Source organism: Rhinoraja longicauda, chromosome 19, assembly GCF_053455715.1.
Source record: "Rhinoraja longicauda isolate Sanriku21f chromosome 19, sRhiLon1.1, whole genome shotgun sequence".
Lineage (NCBI taxonomy): Eukaryota > Metazoa > Chordata > Chondrichthyes > Rajiformes > Arhynchobatidae > Rhinoraja > Rhinoraja longicauda.
In genome coordinates, this window is record NC_135971.1 from 12,574,816 (window position 1) to 12,594,574 (window position 19,759).

At 49.8% G+C, this 19,759-nt stretch overlaps 1 protein-coding gene across 1 annotated transcript in view; it reads left to right on the plus strand.

The window, feature by feature from the left end:
- Positions 1-19,759, plus strand: part of LOC144602849 (N(G),N(G)-dimethylarginine dimethylaminohydrolase 1-like) — a 45,569-nt gene that overhangs the window by 13,891 nt on the left and 11,919 nt on the right. The window contains exons 2-5 of the mRNA XM_078415971.1: positions 9,518-9,742; positions 11,737-11,836; positions 17,952-18,025; positions 19,188-19,307. Of these exons, the coding sequence (XP_078272097.1) occupies positions 9,518-9,742; positions 11,737-11,836; positions 17,952-18,025; positions 19,188-19,307 (519 nt within the window). The remainder of the gene's footprint in view (positions 1-9,517; positions 9,743-11,736; positions 11,837-17,951; positions 18,026-19,187; positions 19,308-19,759) is intronic.

A 19,759-nucleotide genomic window follows, 5' to 3' on the forward strand; every position in this document is an offset into this window, starting at 1 on the left:
ACTTGTACAGTCTAGAGTCCAGAACCAGGGGCCACACACACACACACAGTCTAAGAATAAAGGGGAGCCCATTTAAAAACTGAGGCGAGAAGGAACTTTTTCACCCGGAGAATTTGTTGTGAGTCTGTGGAATTCTCTGCCACAGAGGGCAGTGGAGGGCAAAATCACTGGATGGATTTAAAAGAGAGTTAGAGAGAGCTCTAGGGGGCTGGTGGAATCAAGGGGTATGGGGAGAAGGCAGGCACGGGTTACTGATTGTGGACGATCAGCCATGATCACAGTGAATGGCGGTGCGTACAGGCTCGAAGGGCCGAATGGCCTCCTCCTGCACCTATTTTCTATGTTTCTATGTTTCTAAACCAGCTTCTGCAGTTCCTGCCTACTTACATCGATGAGTCACACACATCTTTTTATTGCGTTGGCTAACTTTTTTGACAGCTTGGCAGAGGAAACTTTGGCAAGGCAGACCATAGGCCTAGTCATGAGATGACTAACATGCTAGCATTTATTTCCAGTAGGCCTTTTGTATACAAAAAGCAGGGTTGCAATGCTGAGGCTCGAAAAGGCGCTGGTATCACAAAATGCTGGGAGTAACTCAGCGGGTCAGGCAGCATCAATGGAGGGAAGGAATGGGTGACGTTTCGGGTCGAGACCCTTCTTCAGACTCCACAAGGCGATGGCAAGGCCGCATTTGGAACAATGCGAGCAGTTTTGGGCACCACGCCTGAGGAAGGGCGTGCCGGCCGGCTCTGGAGAGGGTCCAGAGGAGGTTTACAAGAACGATCCCAGGAATGAGTGGGTTAACCTACGATGAGCGTTTGTTTTGCACTGGGCCTGTACTCGCTGGAGTTTAGAAGGATGAGGGGGGGGGGACCTCATTGAAACTTTACCGAATAGTGAACGGCCCGGATAGAGTGGATGTGGAGAGGATGTTTCCACTAGTGGAGAGTCTAGGACCAGAGGGCACAGCCCCGGAATTAAAGGACGTTCTTTTAAGAAGGAGATGAGCAGGACTGATGTTTTCAGTCAGAGGGTGGTGAATCTGTGGGATTCTTTGCCACAGACGTCTGTGGAGGCCACAAGTCAGTGGATATTTTTAAGGCAGAGATAGACAGATTCTTGATTAGTGCGGGTGTCGGAGGTTATGGGGAGAAGGCAGGAGAATGGGGTTAGGAGGGAGAGATAGATCAACCACGATTGAACGGCGGAGTAGACTTGATGGGCCGAATGGCCTAATTCTGCTCCTATCACTTATGACCCCACTCATTCCTGGGATCATTCTCGTAAACCTCCTCGATCTTCATTTTTATAATGTTGTCGGTTTTCTTTGGGCTGAATAAAAGTGTCAAGTCAGCCGGTCGATTCTAATTCCCTGAAAGTCTACAAAATCATGAGGGGAATAGATCGGGTCGACTCTGGGGTTGCCAACTTTCTAACTATCTAAATGTCTCTCTCTCTCTGTCTCTCTCTCTCCCTGTCTCTCACTTTCTCTCACTCTTTCTCTTTCTCTCACTCCCTCCCTCACTCTCACTCTCACTCTCGTTTAGTTTAGCGAGACAGCGCGGAAACAGGCCCTTCGGCCCACTGAGTCCGCGCCGACCAGCGATCCCCGCACACGAGCACTATCCTACACACACACACACCAGGGACAATTTGCAACCTTTACCAAAGCCAATTAACCTACAAACCTGCACATCTTTGGACTGTGGGAGGAAACCGGAGCGCCCGGAGAAAACCCACGCAGGTCACAATAGACAATAGACAATAGGTGCAGGAGGAGGCCATTCAGCCCTTCGAGCCAGCACCGCCATTCAATGCGATCATGGCTGATCACTCTCAATCAGTACCCCGTTCCTGCCTTCTCCCCATACCCCCTCACTCCGCTATCCTTAAGAGCTCTATCCAGCTCTCTCTTGAAAGCATCCAACGAACTGGCCTCCACTGCCTTCTGAGGCAGAGAATTCCACACCTTCACCACTCTCTGACTGAAAAAGTTCTTCCTCATCTCCGTTCTAAATGGCCTACCCCTTATTCTTAAACTGTGGCCCCTTGTTCTGGACTCCCCCAACATTGGGAACATGTTTCCTGCCTCTAATGTGTCCAATCCCCTAATTATCTTATATGTTTCAATAAGATCCCCCCTCATCCTTCTAAATTCCAGTGTATACAAACCTAATTGCTCCAGCCTTTCAACATACGACAGTCCCGCCATTCCGGGGAGAACGTACAAACTCCGTACAGACGGCACCCATAGTCGGGATCGAACCCGGGTCTCCAGCGCTGTGAGACAGCAACTCTACCGCTGCACCACCGTACTGCCCATCTTTCTCTCCCTCTCTCTCCCTCTCTCTCTCTCTCTCTTTCTGCAGTAGAGTTGCTGCCTCACAGCTCCAGAGACCCAGATTCGATCCTGACCTCGAGTGCTGTTGCAGAGTTTGCCCATTTTCCCTGTGACCGCATGTGTTTTCTCCGCGATCTTCGGTTTCCTCCCACACTCCAAAGAGGTCCAGGTTTGTAGGTTGACTGGCCTCTGTAAATTGACCCTAGTGTGCAGTGTACGGGTTGATCGTTAGTCGGCGTGGACTCGGTGGGCCAAAGGGCCTTTTTCCACGCTGTATTACTGTCCCGAATTAGCCAGGATATCCCGTATTTTGGGCTAAAATGCTTTGTCCCGTACGGGACCGCCCTTGTCCCGTATTAGGGCCGGGGGAAGCTGTAGGCCCGCCAGTGTGGCCCGGACAGTGTAGGTCCGGACATTGTGGGCCCGGACAGTGTAGGCCAGGACAGTGTGGGCCAGAACTCTGTAGGTCCGGACACTGTAGGTCCGGACACTGTAGGCCCGGACTCAGTAGGCCCGTACAGTGTAGGCCCGGACAGTGTAGGCCCGGACAGTGTAGGCCCGGACAGTGTAGGCCCGGACAGTGTAGGCCCGGACAGTGTAGGCCCGGACAGTGCGAGTCCGGACAGTGTAGGCCCGGAGGCCCGGGTGCCGCCTAACGGAGGTTGCATAGCAACCCGCCTCCTGGCCCGGGTGGCCGCCATTTGTGGAGCGGGAGCACATGGCCGCTGGCTGGGTGAGGTCACGTGGGGCGCGGGGCGGTGACGTCACCTTGCGTCCCTTATTTGGGAGTGAGATAGTTGGCAACCCCTGATCTCTACACGAATCTAAACACTACCTGCTCCCTCCATTTCGATTCATAATTGCAGCTTGGTCTATTAACTCGAGGCACCAGTATGTGTGATGGTGTGACTCCACTCTATTCTTAGACTGCCGGACAAGAAGCTAGAAGGAAACCACAAGTGCTAACATTGAACTATTTTTTCCCTCGCTCCACCAAGCCTCAGTTCACTGAGTTTTGACGCAAAGCTATTCAACAGGAAGGAATTGCAGATGTTGGTTTACACTAAAGATAGACACAAAATGCTGCAGTAACAATAGACAATGGGTGCAGGAGGAGGCCATTCGGCCCTTCCAGCCAGCACCGCCATTCACTGTGATCATGGCTGATCATCCACAATCAGTACCCCGTTCCTGCCCTCTCCCCATACCCCCTGACTCCGCCATCTTTAAGATCGCAGGTAGGCGCTGACCTGATGGGCCGAAGGGCCTGTTTCTGCGCTGTATCTCTAAACTAAACTAAACTGCTGTAATCCAAAAACGTACAGGTTTGTCGGCTAATTGGCTTGTTTATAAAATGTAAAATTGTCCCTAGTGTGCGTAGGATAGTGTTAGTGCGCGGGGATCGCTGGTCGGCGTGGACTCGGTCGGCCGAAGGGCCTGTTTCCGCGCTGTACCTCCAAACATATCAATAAACGTGCAGGAAGGAATTGCAGATGCTGGTTTACACTGAAGATAGACACAAAATGCTGGAGTAACTCAGCGGGACAGGCAGCAGCTCTGGAATAGACAAGAGACAATAGGTGCAGGAGTAGGCCATTCGGCTCTTTGAACCAGCACCACCATTCAATGTGATCGCGGCTGATCATCCACAATCAGTACCCTGTTCCTGCCTTCTCCCCATACCCCCTGACTCCGCTATCTTTAAGAGTTCTGTCTAACTCTCTCTTGAAAGCATCCAGAGAATTGGCCTCCACTGCCTTCTGAGGCAGAGAATTCCACAGATTCACAACTCTCTGAGTGAAAACGTTCTTAAACTGTGCGTGGCCCCTGGTTCTGGACTCCCCCAACATTGGGAACATGTTTCCTGCCTCTAGCGTGTCGAGGCCCTATTCCCCCACTGTTACGGTCAGTCTGAAGCAGGGTACTGACCCGAAACACATTGTATGTGTCCATCTGTGTCCTGTTTCTGTGCTTTTCGGGCCTGTCCTGTTGACGCTGCAAAGCAGAGCCCGTCGGGCGCTTTTGCAAATACTATTTTAGTTTTTTCTGCTTGTTTGCCATGATAATCAGTTGTCGAGCAGCTATTGGAATAGGCGTGGGGCTAGTTTCGCGAAGGATAGGATTTCCTTGGTGTTTGTGTGTGTGTGTGTGTGTTGTAAGGGTTGCCAACTTCCTCACTCCCAAATACGGGACAAAGGGTGACACCACTGCCCCTGCGCTCCATGTGATCACACCCAGCCCAGCGGCCACGTGCTCCCGCTCCGCCAATGGCGGCCGCCCGGGCCAGGAGGCGGGTTTCTACGCAACCTCCGTTAGGCGGTGCCCGGGCCGCTGGACCTACACTGTGCGGGCCTACAGTGGCCCCCGGCCTACAGTGTCCGGGCCTACAGTGTCCGGGCCTACAGTGTCCGGGGCCAAAGTATCCGGGGCCTACAGTGTCCGGGGCCTACAGTGTCCGGGGCCTACAGTATCCGGGGCCTGCAGTGTCCGGGCCTACAGCGTCCGGGCCTACAGTGCCCCCCGGGCCTAATACGGGACAAGGGCGGTCCCGTACGGGACAAACCAATTTAGCCCAAAATACGGGATGTCCAGGCTAATACGGGACAGTTGGCGACCCGAGTGTGCTGCCATTTCTGTTCTTGTTGGTGACCAGTGGGCCTGGCGTGCAGCAGATTTGATGTGAATAACATCATTCTCTATCCTCTGGAATTAAGAAGGATGGGAGGGGATCTTACAGAAACATATAACATTCTTAAGGGATTGGACAGGCTAGATCCAGGAAAAATTCTCCTCATGTTGAGGGAATCCAGAACCAGGGGGTCACACAGTTTAAGAATAAGGGGTTGGCCATTTAGGACTGAGAGGAGGAAAAACTCTTTCACCCAGAGAGTTGTGAAATTGTGGAATTCTCTGCCACTGAAGGCAGTGGAGGCCGATTCTCTGGATGTTTTCAAGACAGAGTTAGATTTAGCTCTTGGGGCTAACGGAATCAAGGGATATGGGGAGAGGGCTGGAACGGGGGTACTGATTGTGGATGATCAGCCACGATCACATTGAATGGCGGTGCTGGCTCGAAGGGGCCGAATGGCCTACTCCTGCACCTATTTTCTACGTTTCTATGATATGGGGAGAAAGCACGAACGGGGGTACTGATTTTGGATGTTCAGCCATGATCACAATGAATGGCTGTGCTGGCTCGCAGGGCCGAATGGCCTCCTCCTGCACCTATTTTCTCTGTTTCTATGTTTCTATTCCTCAGACCTCTCTCTGGTATTTTTTTCGGCTCGTATTTCCACTCGCAGATTGTTTCCCTGACCTTTGACCAGGGGCCCATCTGTTCGTGGTTGACGTTCACATCTGTGTATCATTTCCTCTCTCTCCAGAGACAGTTCCTGGAGAAAGGGAAATTTCGCTTTGCTTTTAGCTGAGTTCTGAGATGCAGCGTGGAAATGGGCCCACACCGTGTCCACATCGACCTCCGATCGCCCGTTCACTCTCGCTCTAAGAGGCACGGTGGCGCAGCGGTAGAGTTGCTGCCTTAAAGCGAATGCAGCGCCGGAGACTCAGGTTCGATCCTGACTACGGGCGCCGTCTGTACGGTGTTTGTACGTTCTCCCCATGACCTGCGTGGTTTTTCTCCGAGATCTTCGGTTTCCTCCCACACTCCAAAGACATGCAGGTTTTTAGGTTAATTGGCTGGGCAAATGTAAAAATTGTCCCTAGTGTGTGTAGGATAGTGTTAATGTGCAGGGATCGCTGGGCGGCGCGGACCCGGTGTGCCGAAGGGCCTGTTTCCGCGCTGTATCTCTAAATCTAAATCTAAATCTAAAATCTATGTTCCACCAACTTTCTCATCCGCACCAGTGGCAATTTTACACAGGGCCAATTAACCTACAAACTCGCTAGTTTAGTTTAGTTCAGAGACACAGCGCGGAAACAGGCCCTTTCGACCCACCGGGTCCGGTCCGACCAGCGATCCCTGCACATTAACACTATCCTACACCCACCAGGGACAATTTTTACATTTATACCGAGCCAATTAACCTACAAACCTGCACGTCTTTGGAGTGCACCGAAGGTCTCGGAGAAAACCCACGCAGGTCATGGGGGGAACGTACCAACTCCAGAGAGACAGCACCTGTAGTCGGGATCGAACACGGGTCTCCGGCGCTACATCTTGTTGTGTTTTCTGACCGTAGGCAGATCAATTTCCCTCCTGAGATAAACAAAGTTCTATCATACCCTCTACACTATAAACGGCTCGATTGGCATCGTGTATTGTCTTTCCGCTAACTCGAGAGCAAGCAACAAAAGCTTTTCACTGTACCTCAGTACACACAGAAGCATAGACATAGACAATAGGTGCAGGAGGAGGCCATTTTGGCCCTTCGAGCCAGCACCGCCATTCATTGTGATCGCTGCTGACCACCCACAATCAATAACCTGTGCCTGCCTTCTCCCCATATCCCTTGATTCCGCTAGCCTCTGGAGCTCTATCTAACTATCTTTTAAATCCATCCAGTGAATTGGCCTCCACTGCCCTCTGTGGCAGAGAATTCCACAAATTCACAACAAATTCTCCGGGTGAAAAAAGTTTTTTCTCACCCCAGTTTTAAATGGCCTCCCCTTTATTCTCAGACTGCTGTGTGGCCCCTGGTTCTGGACTCCCCCAACATTGGGAAAAATTTTCCTGCATCTAGCTAGTCCAGTCCTTTCATAAATTTACACGTCTCTATAAGATCCCCCTCTCATCTTTCTAAACTCCAGTGAATACAAGCCCAGTCTTTCCAATCTTTCCTAACGCGACAGTCCCGCCATCCCGGGGATTAACCTGGTGAACCGACTGCCTCAATAGCAAGGATGTCCTTCTGCGATTTCGGAGACCAAAAACTGCGCACAATACTCCAGGTGCAGTCTCACCAGGGCTCCGTGCGGCTGCAGAAGGGCCTCTTTGCTCCTGTACGCAAATCCTCTCGTGTTGAAGGCCAACATGACAAGATTTTTAAGGCGACTGTCAAAGTCGTAGCAGATCGCCGAGATTTTCTTTTACCCCACGACAATGACCGCGACAATGCCGAGTCAGGTCGATACGAGTCACTTTTTGTGTGAAACCAGCACCTGGCTAAGAGATTACACCGTCTTCGGAAACATCGCAAAATTCCCACGCTTACCTGACCGTCAAACTGTCGCCTCCAATCTACCCGGCAAACGTCCTGACGGTAAATAAGTTGGTCAAACAAAACTATCTTCTGGTATCTTCAAGTGCCTTTTCTTAATTTAATATGACGTGCTTCTAAACGCATCTGCGACAACCTAGCAAACCTGGGGACAACGTGCGACAGCGCCCGCAATAAGCTACGATACCCGGCGATAAGCCAGCCATCGCCGCGACATTTCTATCTGGAAATTATGTTCCGCGACGTGCCGAGATCAGCTGCGATTCATTGAAGACTCCTCACGGTCACGCCCCGCGACACACCGGCAAACGTTCGGCGGCAGTTTGATGTGGATAAGTGTGAGGTTATCCACTTTGGTGGTAAGAATAGGAAGGCAGAGTATTATCTGAATGGTGTCAAGTTAGGAAAAGCGTACGTACAACGAGATCTGGGTGTCCTAGTGCATCAGTCACTGAAAGGAAGCATGCAGGTACAGCAGGCAGTGAAGAAAGCCAATGGAATGTTGGCCTTCATAACAAGGGGAGTTGAGTATAGGAGCAAAGAGGTCCTTCTGCAGTTGTACAGGGCCCTAGTGAGACCGCACCTGGAGCACTGTGTGAAGTTTTGGTCTCCAAATTTGAGGAAGGATATTCTTGCTATTGAGGGCGTGCAGCGTAGGATTACTAGGTTAATTCCCGGAATGGCGGGACTGTCATACGTTGAAAGACTGGAGCGACTAGGCTTGTATACACTGGTATTTAGAAGGATGAGAGAAGATCTTATTGAAACATATAAGATTATTAAGGGGTTGGGCACATTGGAGGCAGGAAACATGTTCCCAATGTTGGGGGAGTCCAGAACCAGGGGCCACAGTTTAAGAATAAGGGGTAGGCCATTTAGAACGCAGATGAGGAAAAACTTTTTCAGTCAGAGAGTTGTGAATCTGTGGAATTCTCTGCCTCAGAAGGCAGTGGAGGCCAATTCTCTGAATGCATTCAAGAGAGAGCGAGATAGAGCTCTTAAGGATAGCGGAGTCAGGGGGTACGGTGAGAAGGCATGAAAGGGGTACTGATTGAGAATGATCAGCCATGATCACATTGAATGGCGGTGCTGGCTCGAAGGGCCGAATGGCCTACTCCTGCACCTATTGTCTATTGTCTATTGACAGCCTAGTCACCGGCAGTCGCCTTAAAATCGCCTAAGTGGGACAGGCCCTAAAAAACCACAGACTGGGAGTCCGTGCGGGGAGCAGTGAAGACGGCTTAGGAAACCATCGGGTCTTCACTCCCTCCCATCCAGGGCATTGCGCACAAACGCTGCTCGACCAAAGCCATCAACCTTATCAAAGACCCCAGCCGTCTCCATCACGGACTGTTCACCCTGCTGCCCTCCGGCCAAAGGTACCGTAGCAAACGGAGACGAACAGCCAGGTTCTGCAATAGCTTCTTCCCCCGAGCCATCAGTCTCTTCAATCCCAAATAATCTGCCGGCATTATTTTGCTTATTGCCAATTGCTTATTTATGTTCTTCATCTATTTTTATTATTCGGCGTTACTTTGTGAGCCAGGAGCAAGGGAATTTCGTTCAAATATGCACTCGTCTGGTGTATAGTTTTGAATGACAATAAAGTTATATCCATCGCAGGTCCTTTGGAGTGCAGGGGTCACTCCTAACGACCGTATGCAACACTGAGTTGGCATCGGCCATCTTCTATGGAGTGGTCAGCTGGAGCAGCAGCATCTCAGCGGCGGAAGGGAAGAGACTCGACAAGCCGGTCAGGAAGGCCAGCTCTGTCCTGGGTTGCCCCCTCGACTCAGTGCAGGCGGTGGGAGAGAGGAGGATGATGGCAAAGATAACATCGCTGCTGGACAACGACTCCCGCCCCATGCAGGACACTATCACTGCACTGAGCAGCTCCTTCAGTGACAGACTCCTTCACCCCAAGTGTGTGAAGGAGAGATATCGGAGGTCCTTCCTTCCCGCTGCTGTGAGACTGCACAACCAGCACTGCTCCCAGCAGACCAGCCAACAGACCATTCAACAGACCATTCAACAGACCAGCCAACAGACCATTCAACAGACCAGCCAACTGTCCAACCAACAGACCAGCCAACAGACCATTCAACAGACCAGCCAACAGTCCAACCAACAGACCAGCCAACAGACCAACCAACAGACCAGCCAACAGACCAGCCAACAGTGCATCAACAGACCAGCCAACAGACCATCAACAGACCAGTCAACAGTAACAACAGTAAAAAAAAAAACGCACAGTAAATGATGACAATTATCCTTATCTTTATTTTTATTTATAAAGAATGATCTCTTGCTATCCACTTTGCTGCTGTAACACTGCAATTTTTTCCTGGTGTGGGACAAATAAAGGAATATATTATTCATTCATTCATTCATTTATTCATTCATTCATTCATTCATTCAATCATTCATTCATTCAATCAATCAATCAGTTGTACAGGGCATTGGTGAGACCACACCTGGAGTATTGCGTACAGTTTTGGTCCCCTAATCTGAGGAAAGACATTCTTGCCATAGAGGGAGTACAGAGAAGGTTCACCAGATTGATTCCTGGGATGGCAGGACTTTCATATGAAGAAAGACTGGATAGACTCGGCTTGTACTCACTGGAATTTAGAAGATTGACGGGGGATCTTATAGAAACTTACAAAATTCTTAAGGGGTTGGACAGGCTAGATGCAGGAAGATTGTTCCCGATGTTGGGGAAGTCCAGAACAAGGGGTTGCAATTTAAGGATAAGGGGGAAGTCTTTTAGGACCGAGATGAGAACGTTTTTTTTTCACACAGAGAGTGGTGAATCTGTGGAATTCTCTGCCACAGAAGGTAGTTGAGGCCAGTTCATTGGCTATATTTAAGAGGGAGTTAGATGTGGCCCTTGTGGCTAAAGGGATCAGGGGGTATGGAGGGAAGGCAGGTACGGGATACTGAGTTGGATGATCAGCCATGATCATATTGAATGGCGGTGCAGGCTCGAAGGGCCGAATGGCCTACTCCTGCACCTATTTTCTATGTTTCTATGTTTCTATGTGGGCAAAATTAGGGCACATGGTATTGGGGGTAGGGTACTGACATGGATAGAAAATTGGTTGACAGACAGAAAGCAAAGAGTGGGGATAAATGGGTCCCTTTCGGAATGGCAGGCAGTGACCAGTGGGGTACCGCAAGGTTCGGTGCTGGGACCCCAGCTATTTACGATATACATTAATGACTTAGACGAAGGGATTAAAAGTACCATTAGCAAATTTGCAGATGATACTAAGTTGGGGGGTAGTGTGAATTGTGAGGAAGATGCAATAAGGCTGCAGGGTGACTTGGACAGGTTGTGTGAGTGGGCGGATACATGGCAGATGCAGTTTAATGTAGATAAGTGTGAGGTTATTCACTTTGGAAGTAAGAATAGAAAGGCAGATTATTATCTGAATGGTGTCAAGTTAGGAGGAGGGGGAGTTCAACGAGATCTGGGTGTCCTAGTGCATCAGTCAATGAAAGGAAGCATGCAGGTTCAGCAGGCAGTGAAGAAAGCCAATGGAATGTTGGCCTTCGTAACAAGAGGAGTTGAGTATAGGAGCAAAGAGGTCCTTCTACAGTTGTACCGGGCCCTGGTGAGACCGCACCTGGAGTACTGTGTGCAGTTTTGGTCTCCAAATTTGAGGAAGGATGTTCTTGCTATGGAGGGCGTGCAGCGTAGGTTCACTAGGTTAATTCCCGGAATGGCGGGACTGTCGTATGTTGAAAGGCTGGAGCGATTGGGCTTGTATACACTGGAATTTAGAAGGATGAGGGGGGATCTTATTGAAACATATAAGATAATTAGGGGATTGGACACATTAGAGGCAGATAACATGTTCCCAATGTTGGGGGAGTCCAGAACAAGGGGCCACAGTTTGAGAATAAGGGGTAGGCCATTTAGAACGGAGATGAGGAAGAACTTTTTCAGTCAGAGGGTGGTGAAGGTGTGGAATTCTCTGCCTCAGAAGGCAGTGGAGGCCAGTTCGTTGGATGCTTTCAAGAGAGAGCTGGATAGAGCTCTTAAGGATAGCGGAGTGAGGGGATATGGGGAGAAGGCAGGAACGGGGTACTGATTGAGAGTGATCAGCCATGATCGCATTGAATGGCGGTGCTGGCTCGAAGGGCTGAATGGCCTACTCCTGCACCTATTGTCTATTGTCTATTGTCTAATCATTCGTTCAATTTGCATTGCAGGTAGACGCAGTGAAGGGTATCCTCCAGGAGTTGAAGTTACGAGTGTTGGAGGTGACGGATGAAAACGCCACGCTAGACGGCAGTGATGTCTTGTTCACCGGTAAAACTTTTCAATCCCTTGCTTTCCCCCCAAAAAAATTCCCCCTCCGTCTTCCCCTCTTGGTTCCCCCCCTCCCGCTCCCTGTTCTGATTTAATGCTCTTTGGTTCAATGGTCAACTGCCTCTTTATTGTCACGTGTGCTGGGGTACATTTCTTTGCGTACAACTCCGCAAGACTATCCCATATCAAACTTTACAACTGCTCCCCCTTCTGTCGTGAAGTAGACAGACAGACTCCCCACCCCCCCCCCCCCCCCCCCAATCCCCCCACCCCCCCTCTCTCTACCACTGTTTCACGGTGGCGCAGCGGTAGAGTTGCCGCCTTACGGCGAATGCAGCGCCGGAGACCCGGGTTCGATCCCGGCCACTCCGTGCGGAGTTTGAACGTTCTCCCCGTGGGTTTTCTCACGAGATCTTCGCTTTCCTCCCGCACTCCAAAGACGTACAGGTTCGTAGGTTAATTGGCTCGGTAAATGTAACAAATTGTCCCCAGTGTGTGTAGGATAATGTTAGTGTGCGGGGATCGCTGGTCGGCGCGGACCCGGTGGGCCGAAGGGCCTGTTTCCGCGATGTATCTCTAAACTAAACTAACCTAAATTCTACCGCCGTGCCACCCGAACCTGTGTTGATTGGTTTTGCTAATTAATGCTGTTAGCCCAGTCTAGCAGTGATTTTCACCCGTAACCAAGTTAAATTTCTTTTTCCTAGACAGACACAAAAACCTGGAGTAACTCAGTGGGACAGGCAACATCTCCGGAGAGAAGGAATGGGTGACGTATGGCACGGACTCTGTGGGCCGAAGGGCCTGTTTCCGCGCTGCATCTCCAAACTAAACTAAAGATGCTGGCTGACCTGCTGAGTTACTCCAGCACTTTGTGTCCATCTTTGGTGTAAACCAACATCTGCAGTTAATTCCCTGCTCTCCCGAGATGGTGCCTGACCTGAAACGTCACCCATACCTATCTCAATAGACAATAGACAGTAGACAATAGGTGCAGGAGTAGGTCATTCGGCCCTTCGAGCCAGCACCGCCATTCAATGTGATCATGGCTGATCATTCTCAATCAGTACCCCGTTCCTGCCTTCTCCCCATATCCCCTGACTCCGCTATCCTTAAGAGCTCTATCTAGCTCTCTCTTCAATGCATTCAGAGAATTAGAAACATAGAAACATAGGCACATAGAAAATAGGTGCAGGAGTAGGCCATTCGGCCCTTCGAGCCTGCACCGCCATTCAATATGATCATGGCTGATCATTCAGCTCAGTACCCTGTACCTGCCTTCTCTCCATACCCCCTGATCCCTTTAGCAAAAAGGGCCACATCTAACTCCCTCTTAAATATAGCCAATGAACTGGCCTCAACTACCTTCTGTGGCAGAGAATTCCACAGACTCACCACTCTCTGTGTGAAGAAATGTTTTCTCATCTCGGTCCTAAAAGAATTCCCCCTTATCCTTAAGCTGTGACCCCTGGTTCTGGACTCCCCCAACATCGGGAACAATCTTCCCGCATCTAGCCTCTCCAACCCCTTAAGAATTTTATATGTTTCTATAAGATCCCTCCTCAGTCTTCTAAAATTCCAGCGAGTACAAGCCCAGTCTATCTACTCTTTCCTCATATGAAAGTCCCGCCATCCCAGGGATCAATCTGGTGAACCTTCTCCGTACTCCCTCTAAGGCAAGAACGTCTTTCCTCAGGTTAGGAGACCAAAACTGCACACAATACTCCAGGTGCGGTCTCACCAAGGCCCTGTACAACTGCAGCAGAACCTCCCTGCTCCTATACTCAAATCCTCTTGCTATGAATGCCAACATACCATTCGCTTTCTTCACTGCCTGCTGCACCTGCATGCTTGCTTTCAATGACTGGTGCACCATGACACCCAGGTCACGTTGCATCTCCCCTTCTCCCAATCGGTCACCATTCAGGTAATACTCTGCTTTCCTGTTCTTGCCACCAAAGTGGATAACCTAACATTTATCCACATTATATTGCATCTGCCATGCATTTGCCCACTCACCTAATCTATCCAAGTCATTCTGCAGCCTCGTAGCATCCTCCTCGCAGCTAACACTGCCACCCAGCTTCGTGTCATCCGCAAACTTAGAGATGTTACATTCAATTCCCTCGTCCAAATCATTAATATACACTGTAAATAACTGGGGTCCCAGCACTGAGCCTTGCGGTACCCCACTGGTCACTGCCTGCCATTCCGAAAAGGACCCGTTTATTCCTACTCTTTGCTACCTGTCCGCCAACCAATTTTCTATCCACCTCAACACTGAACCCTCAATACCGTGTGCTTTAAGTTTGTACACCAATCTCCTATGTGGGACCTTGTCGAAGGCCTTCTGAAAGTCCAGATATAACACATCGACTGGTTCTCCCTTGTCCACTCTACTAGTTACATCCTCGAAAAATTCTATAAGATTCGTCAGACATGATTTGCCTTTGGCAAATCCATGCTGACTTTGTCCGATGATTTCACCACTTTCCAAATGTAATGCTATCACATCTTTAATAACTGACTCTAGCATTTTCCCCACTACCGATGTTAGGCTAACTGGTCTATAATTCCCCGTTTTCTCTCTCCCTCCCTTTTTAAAAAGTGGGGTTACATTAGCTACCCTCCAGTCCTCAGGAACTACTCCAGAATCTAAAGAGTTTTGAAAAATTACCACTAATGCATCCACTATTTCTGAGGCTACTTCCTTAAGCACTCTGGGATGCAGCCTATCTGGCCCTGGGGATTTATCTGCCTTTAATCCATTTAATTTACCTAACACCACTTCCCGACTAACCTGGATTTCCCTCAGTTCCTCCATCTCATTAGACCCCCAGTCCCCCGCTATTTCCGGCAGACGGTTTATGTCTTCCTTAGTGAAGACAGAACCAAAGTATTTGTTCAATTGGTCTGCCATCTCCTTGTTCCCTATGACCAATTCACCTGTTTCCGACTGCACGGGACCTACATTTGCCTTAACTAATCTTTTTCTCTTGACATATCTATAAAAGCTTTTGCAGTCTGTTTTTATGTTCCTTGCCAGTTTTCCCTCATAATCTATTTTCCCTTTCCTAATTAAGCCCTTTGTCCTCCTCTGCTGGACGCTGAATTTCTCCCAGTCCTCTGGTATGCTACTTTTTCTGGCTAATCTGTATGCTTCATCTTTTGTTTTAATACTATCCTTGATTTCCCTTGTTAGCCACGGATGCACTACCTTTCCTGGTTTGTTCTTTTGCCAAACTGGGATGAACACTTGTTGTAGTTCATCCATGCGACCTTTAAATGCCTTCCATTGCATGTCCACCGTCAACCCTTTCAGCATCAATCGCCAGTCTATCTTGGACAATTCACGCCTCATACCCTCAAAGTTACCTTTCTTTAAGTTCAGAACACTTGTTTCTGTATCGACTTTGTCACTCTCCATCCTAATGAAGAACTCTACCATATTATGATCACTCTTGCCCAAGGGGCCTCGCACAACAAAGACTGCTAACTAACCCTTCCTCATTACTCAATACCCAGTCTAGAATGGCCTGTTCTCTCGTTGGTTCCTCGACAAACCATCTCTCAAACATTCCAAGAAATCCTCTTCCTCAGCACCCCTGCCAGTTTGGTTCACCCAATTTATATGTAGATTGAAGTCACCCATTATAACTGTTGCGCCTTTAGCGCATGCATTTCTAATTTCCTGCTTGATGCCATCCCCAACCTCCCTACTGCTGTTAGGTGGCCTGTACACAACTCCCACTAGCGTTTTCTGCCCCTTAGTGTTTCGTAGCTCTACCCATATCGATTCCACTTCCTCCAAGCTAATGTCCTTCCTTTCCACTGCTTTAATCTCCTCTCTTACAAGTAACGCTACCCCACCTCCTTTTCCTTTCTGTCTATCCCGCCTGAATATAGAATATCCCTGGATGTTGAGCTCCCAGCCTTGGTCACCCTGGAGCCATGTCTCCGTAATCCCAACTATATCATAATCATTAATAACTATCTCCACATTTAATTCATCCACCTTATTACGTATACTCCTTGCATTGAGACACAAAGCCTTCAGGCTTGTTTTTACAACTCTCTTACCCCTTGTATGATTATGTTGAAAAGTGGCCCTTTTTGATTTTTGCCCTGGATTTGTCTGCCTGCCACTTTTACTTTTCACCTTGCTACCTGTTGTTTCTACCCTCATTTTACACCCCTCTGTCTCTCTGCTCCAGCTCCCATCCCCCTGCCACATTAGTTTAAATCCTCCCCGACAGCACTAGCAAACACTCCCCCTAGGACATTGGTTCCATTCCAGCTCAGGTGCAGACCGTCCTGTTTGTACTGGTCCCGCCTCTCCCAGAACTGGTTCCAATGTCCTAAAAATTTGAATCCCTTCCCCTTGCACCATTTTTCAAGCCACATATTCATATGAAATATCCTCCTATTCCTAACACGTGGCACTGGTAGTAATCCAGATTATTACCTCCTCTGCCTTCTGAGGCAGAGAATTCCACAGATTCACAACTCTCTGACTGAAAAAGTTTCTCCTCACCTCCGTTCTAAATGGCATCCCCCTTATTCTTAAACTGTGGCCACTTGTTCTGGACTCCCCCAAAATTGGGAACATGTTTCCTGCCTCTAACGTGTCCAACCCCTTAATAATCTTATACGTTTCGATAAGATCCCCAGAGATGCTTGCCTGACCCGTTGAGTTACTCCAGCACTTTGTGTCCATCTTTGGTGTAAACCAAAGATACTAGAGGAACAAGATGGACCACTCCTTTGAAATCGGCCGTACTGAAGTGTAGTACGCAAAGGCGCCATTTTAGTAAGCAGAACCCGCCTCTCGCAGTGTAATCAGTGTTTTGTGGGAACAGTATGTGTGATGATACCATTAAAATGCAGAATATATCTAATCTATCAATTCACAGATTTTTGTTATATTTCTTTTTAAATGTTTCTGCAGGTTTGCCTACTAAAATGGCGGCTTGACGTACTACGGTTTTTAGGGTCGAGTGGACTATCTTGTTCCTCTAGTATCTTTGGTATAAGCCAACATCTGCAGTTAATTCCCTGCTCTCCAGAGATAGACAATAGACCATAGGTGCAGGAGTGTAGGAAAATAACTGCAGATGCTGGTACAAATCGAAGGTATCACAAAATGCTGGAGTAACTCAGCAGGTCAGGCAGCATCTCAGGAGAGAAGGAATGGGTGACGTTTCGGGTCGAGACCCTTCTTCAGACTGATATCAGGGGAGGGGGCGAGACAAAGGAAGGATATAGGTGGAGACAGGAAGACAGTGGGAGAACTGGGAAGGGGGAGGGGAAGAGAGGGACAGAGGAACTATAAAGTAGTAGGCCATTTGGCCCTTCGAGCCAGCACCGCCATTCAATGTGATCATGGCTGAACATCCACAATCAGTACCCCGTTCCTGCCTTCTCTCCCTACCCCCTCACTCCGCTATCCTTAAGAGCTCTATCTAGCTCTCTCTTGAAAGCATCCAGAGAATTGGCCTCCACTGCCTGATGCTGCCTGACCCACTGGAATTTAAAAGGATGAGGGGGGATCTTATTGAAACATATAAGATAATTAGGGGATTGGACACATTAGAGGCAGGAAACATGTTCCCAATGTTGGGGGAGTCCAGAACAAGGGGCCACAGTTTAAGAATAAGGGGTAGGCCATTTAGAACGGAGATGAGGAAGAACTTTTTCAGTCAGAGAGTGGTGAAGGTGTGGAATTCTCTGCCTGAGAAGGCAGTGGAGGCCAGTTCGTTGGATGCTTTCAAGAGAGAGCTAGATAGAGCTCTTAAGGATAGCGGAGTGAGGGGGTATGGGGAGAAGGCAGAAACGGGGTACTGATTGAGAGTGATCAGCCATGATCGCATTGAATGGCGGTGCATACAGGCTCGAAGGGCTGAATGGCCTACTCCTGCACCTGTTGTCTATTGTCTATTGTCTATTGACCCAAAACGTCACCCATTCCTTCTCTCCAGAGATGCTGCCTGTCCCGCTGAGTCGCTCCAGCATTTTGTGTCTGTCTTTGGTGTAAGCCAGCGTCTGCAGTTTCTTTCCTGACATATTTTCCCTCTTCCATCCCGCGCGCTTTACGGCCAATCGGATCCCACACCAGGGCGCGAGTTCTTCGTCGGGATCTCGAAATGGACCAATCTCCGAGGAGCCGAATTTGTTGCCGATGCCTTCAAGGTGAGGTTTGCCGTCAAAAATATTCCCGCCCCGATTCACGGGCGGCGCAGCGGTAGAGTTGCTGCCTCACGGCGCCGTAGACCCCGTGTTCCATCCCGTCCACGGCTTTGCTTGTACGTTCTCCCCGTGACCGCGTGATCCCACATTCCAAAGACGTGCGGGTTTTGTCAGGTTAATCGTTTAGTTTTAGTTTAGAGATACAGCGCGGAAACAGGCCCTTTCGGCCCACCGGGTCCGTCCGCGCCGACCAGCGAACCCTCGCACGCACTAACACTATCCTACACACACTAGGGACAGTGTTTACATTTGCACCGAGCCAATTAACCTACGAAACCTGCACGTCGTTGGAGTGTGGGAGGAAACCAAAGATCTCGGAGAAAACCCACGCAGGTCACGGGGAGAACGTACAAACCCCGTACAGACGGCGCCCGTAGTCGGGATGGAACCCGGGTCTCCGGCGCTGCATTCGCTGTAAGGCGGCAACTCTACCGCTGCGCCACTGTGCCCCTGTAAATTGTCTCTGGTGTGTGTAGGATAGAACTAGTGTAAGGGTGATCTCTGGTTGGCAGTGAACTGGTGGGCCGAAGGGCCTGCATCCAAGCTGTATCTCTAAACTGAACTATGATTGTTTAAACTTTGGTCTAAACCAGCATCTGCAGTTCCATCCGACACATATAATTGTTACTAGACCAAGTGGACCCGTTGGGCCCAAACCTCTCCTGCATTGGTGCAGCACCCTCTCCTCCCCCCCTCCCCCCGCTCCCCTCCCTTCCCGCCCCCCCACCACCCTCCTCCCTCTCCTCCCCTCCTCCCTCCCCCTTCATTCCCCTCAACCCCCCCTTATCGCCCCGACGAGGAAGTCCCGCCAACCGGCTACGGGAGTCCCGTCAACGGAAGGTTCGAGGCCCCCGACCGCTGGAGGACAAAGAAGGGAAGAGATTGAACTTTTTATCGCCTGCCATCGCAGTGAGAAATGTGGAGGAGACACTGTGGTCGATGTTCATGTGAAAATGTAGTTTGTGTGTCCTGTTGCTTGTTATTGTTATGATGTACGGCAAATGAAATTCCTCGTATGTTGCAAAACATACTTGGCTGATAAAATATTATTGTGCTTGTGACATTGATGTGCGCCGAGACCGATCGTATCTGTTGGTATCTCCAGGATTTCACGGTCTCTGTCGTACACGTCCCAGAGCCTCATCACCTGAAGAGCTTCTGCAGTATGGCCGGCCCCAGCACCATAGTCGTGGGCAGCAGCGATATCGCTCGGAAGACCATCAAGGTAAGGCCACCTGACCTGGACGGACACAGCTACCTGGAGTTGCCCAGCGGGTCAGGCAGCGTCTCTGGAGAGAAGGAATGGGTACAGGTGGGACTAGTGTAGAATGGGCATGTTGGCCGGTGTGGGCAGGTGGGACTAGTGTAGATGGGGGCATGTTGGTCGGTGTGGGCAGGTGGGACTAGTGTAGATGGGGCATGTTGGCCGGTGTGGGCAGGTGGGACTAGTGTAGATGGGGCATGTTGGCCGGTGTGGGCAGGTGGGACTAGTGTAGATGGGGCATGTTGGCCGGTGTGGGCAGGTGGGACTAGTGTAGATGGGGCATGTTGGCCGGTGTGGGCAGGTGGGACTAGTGTAGATGGGGCATGTTGGCCGGTGTGGGCAGGTGGGACTAGTGTAGATGGGGCATGTTGGTCTGTGTGGGCAGGTGGGACTAGTGTAGATGGGGCATGTTG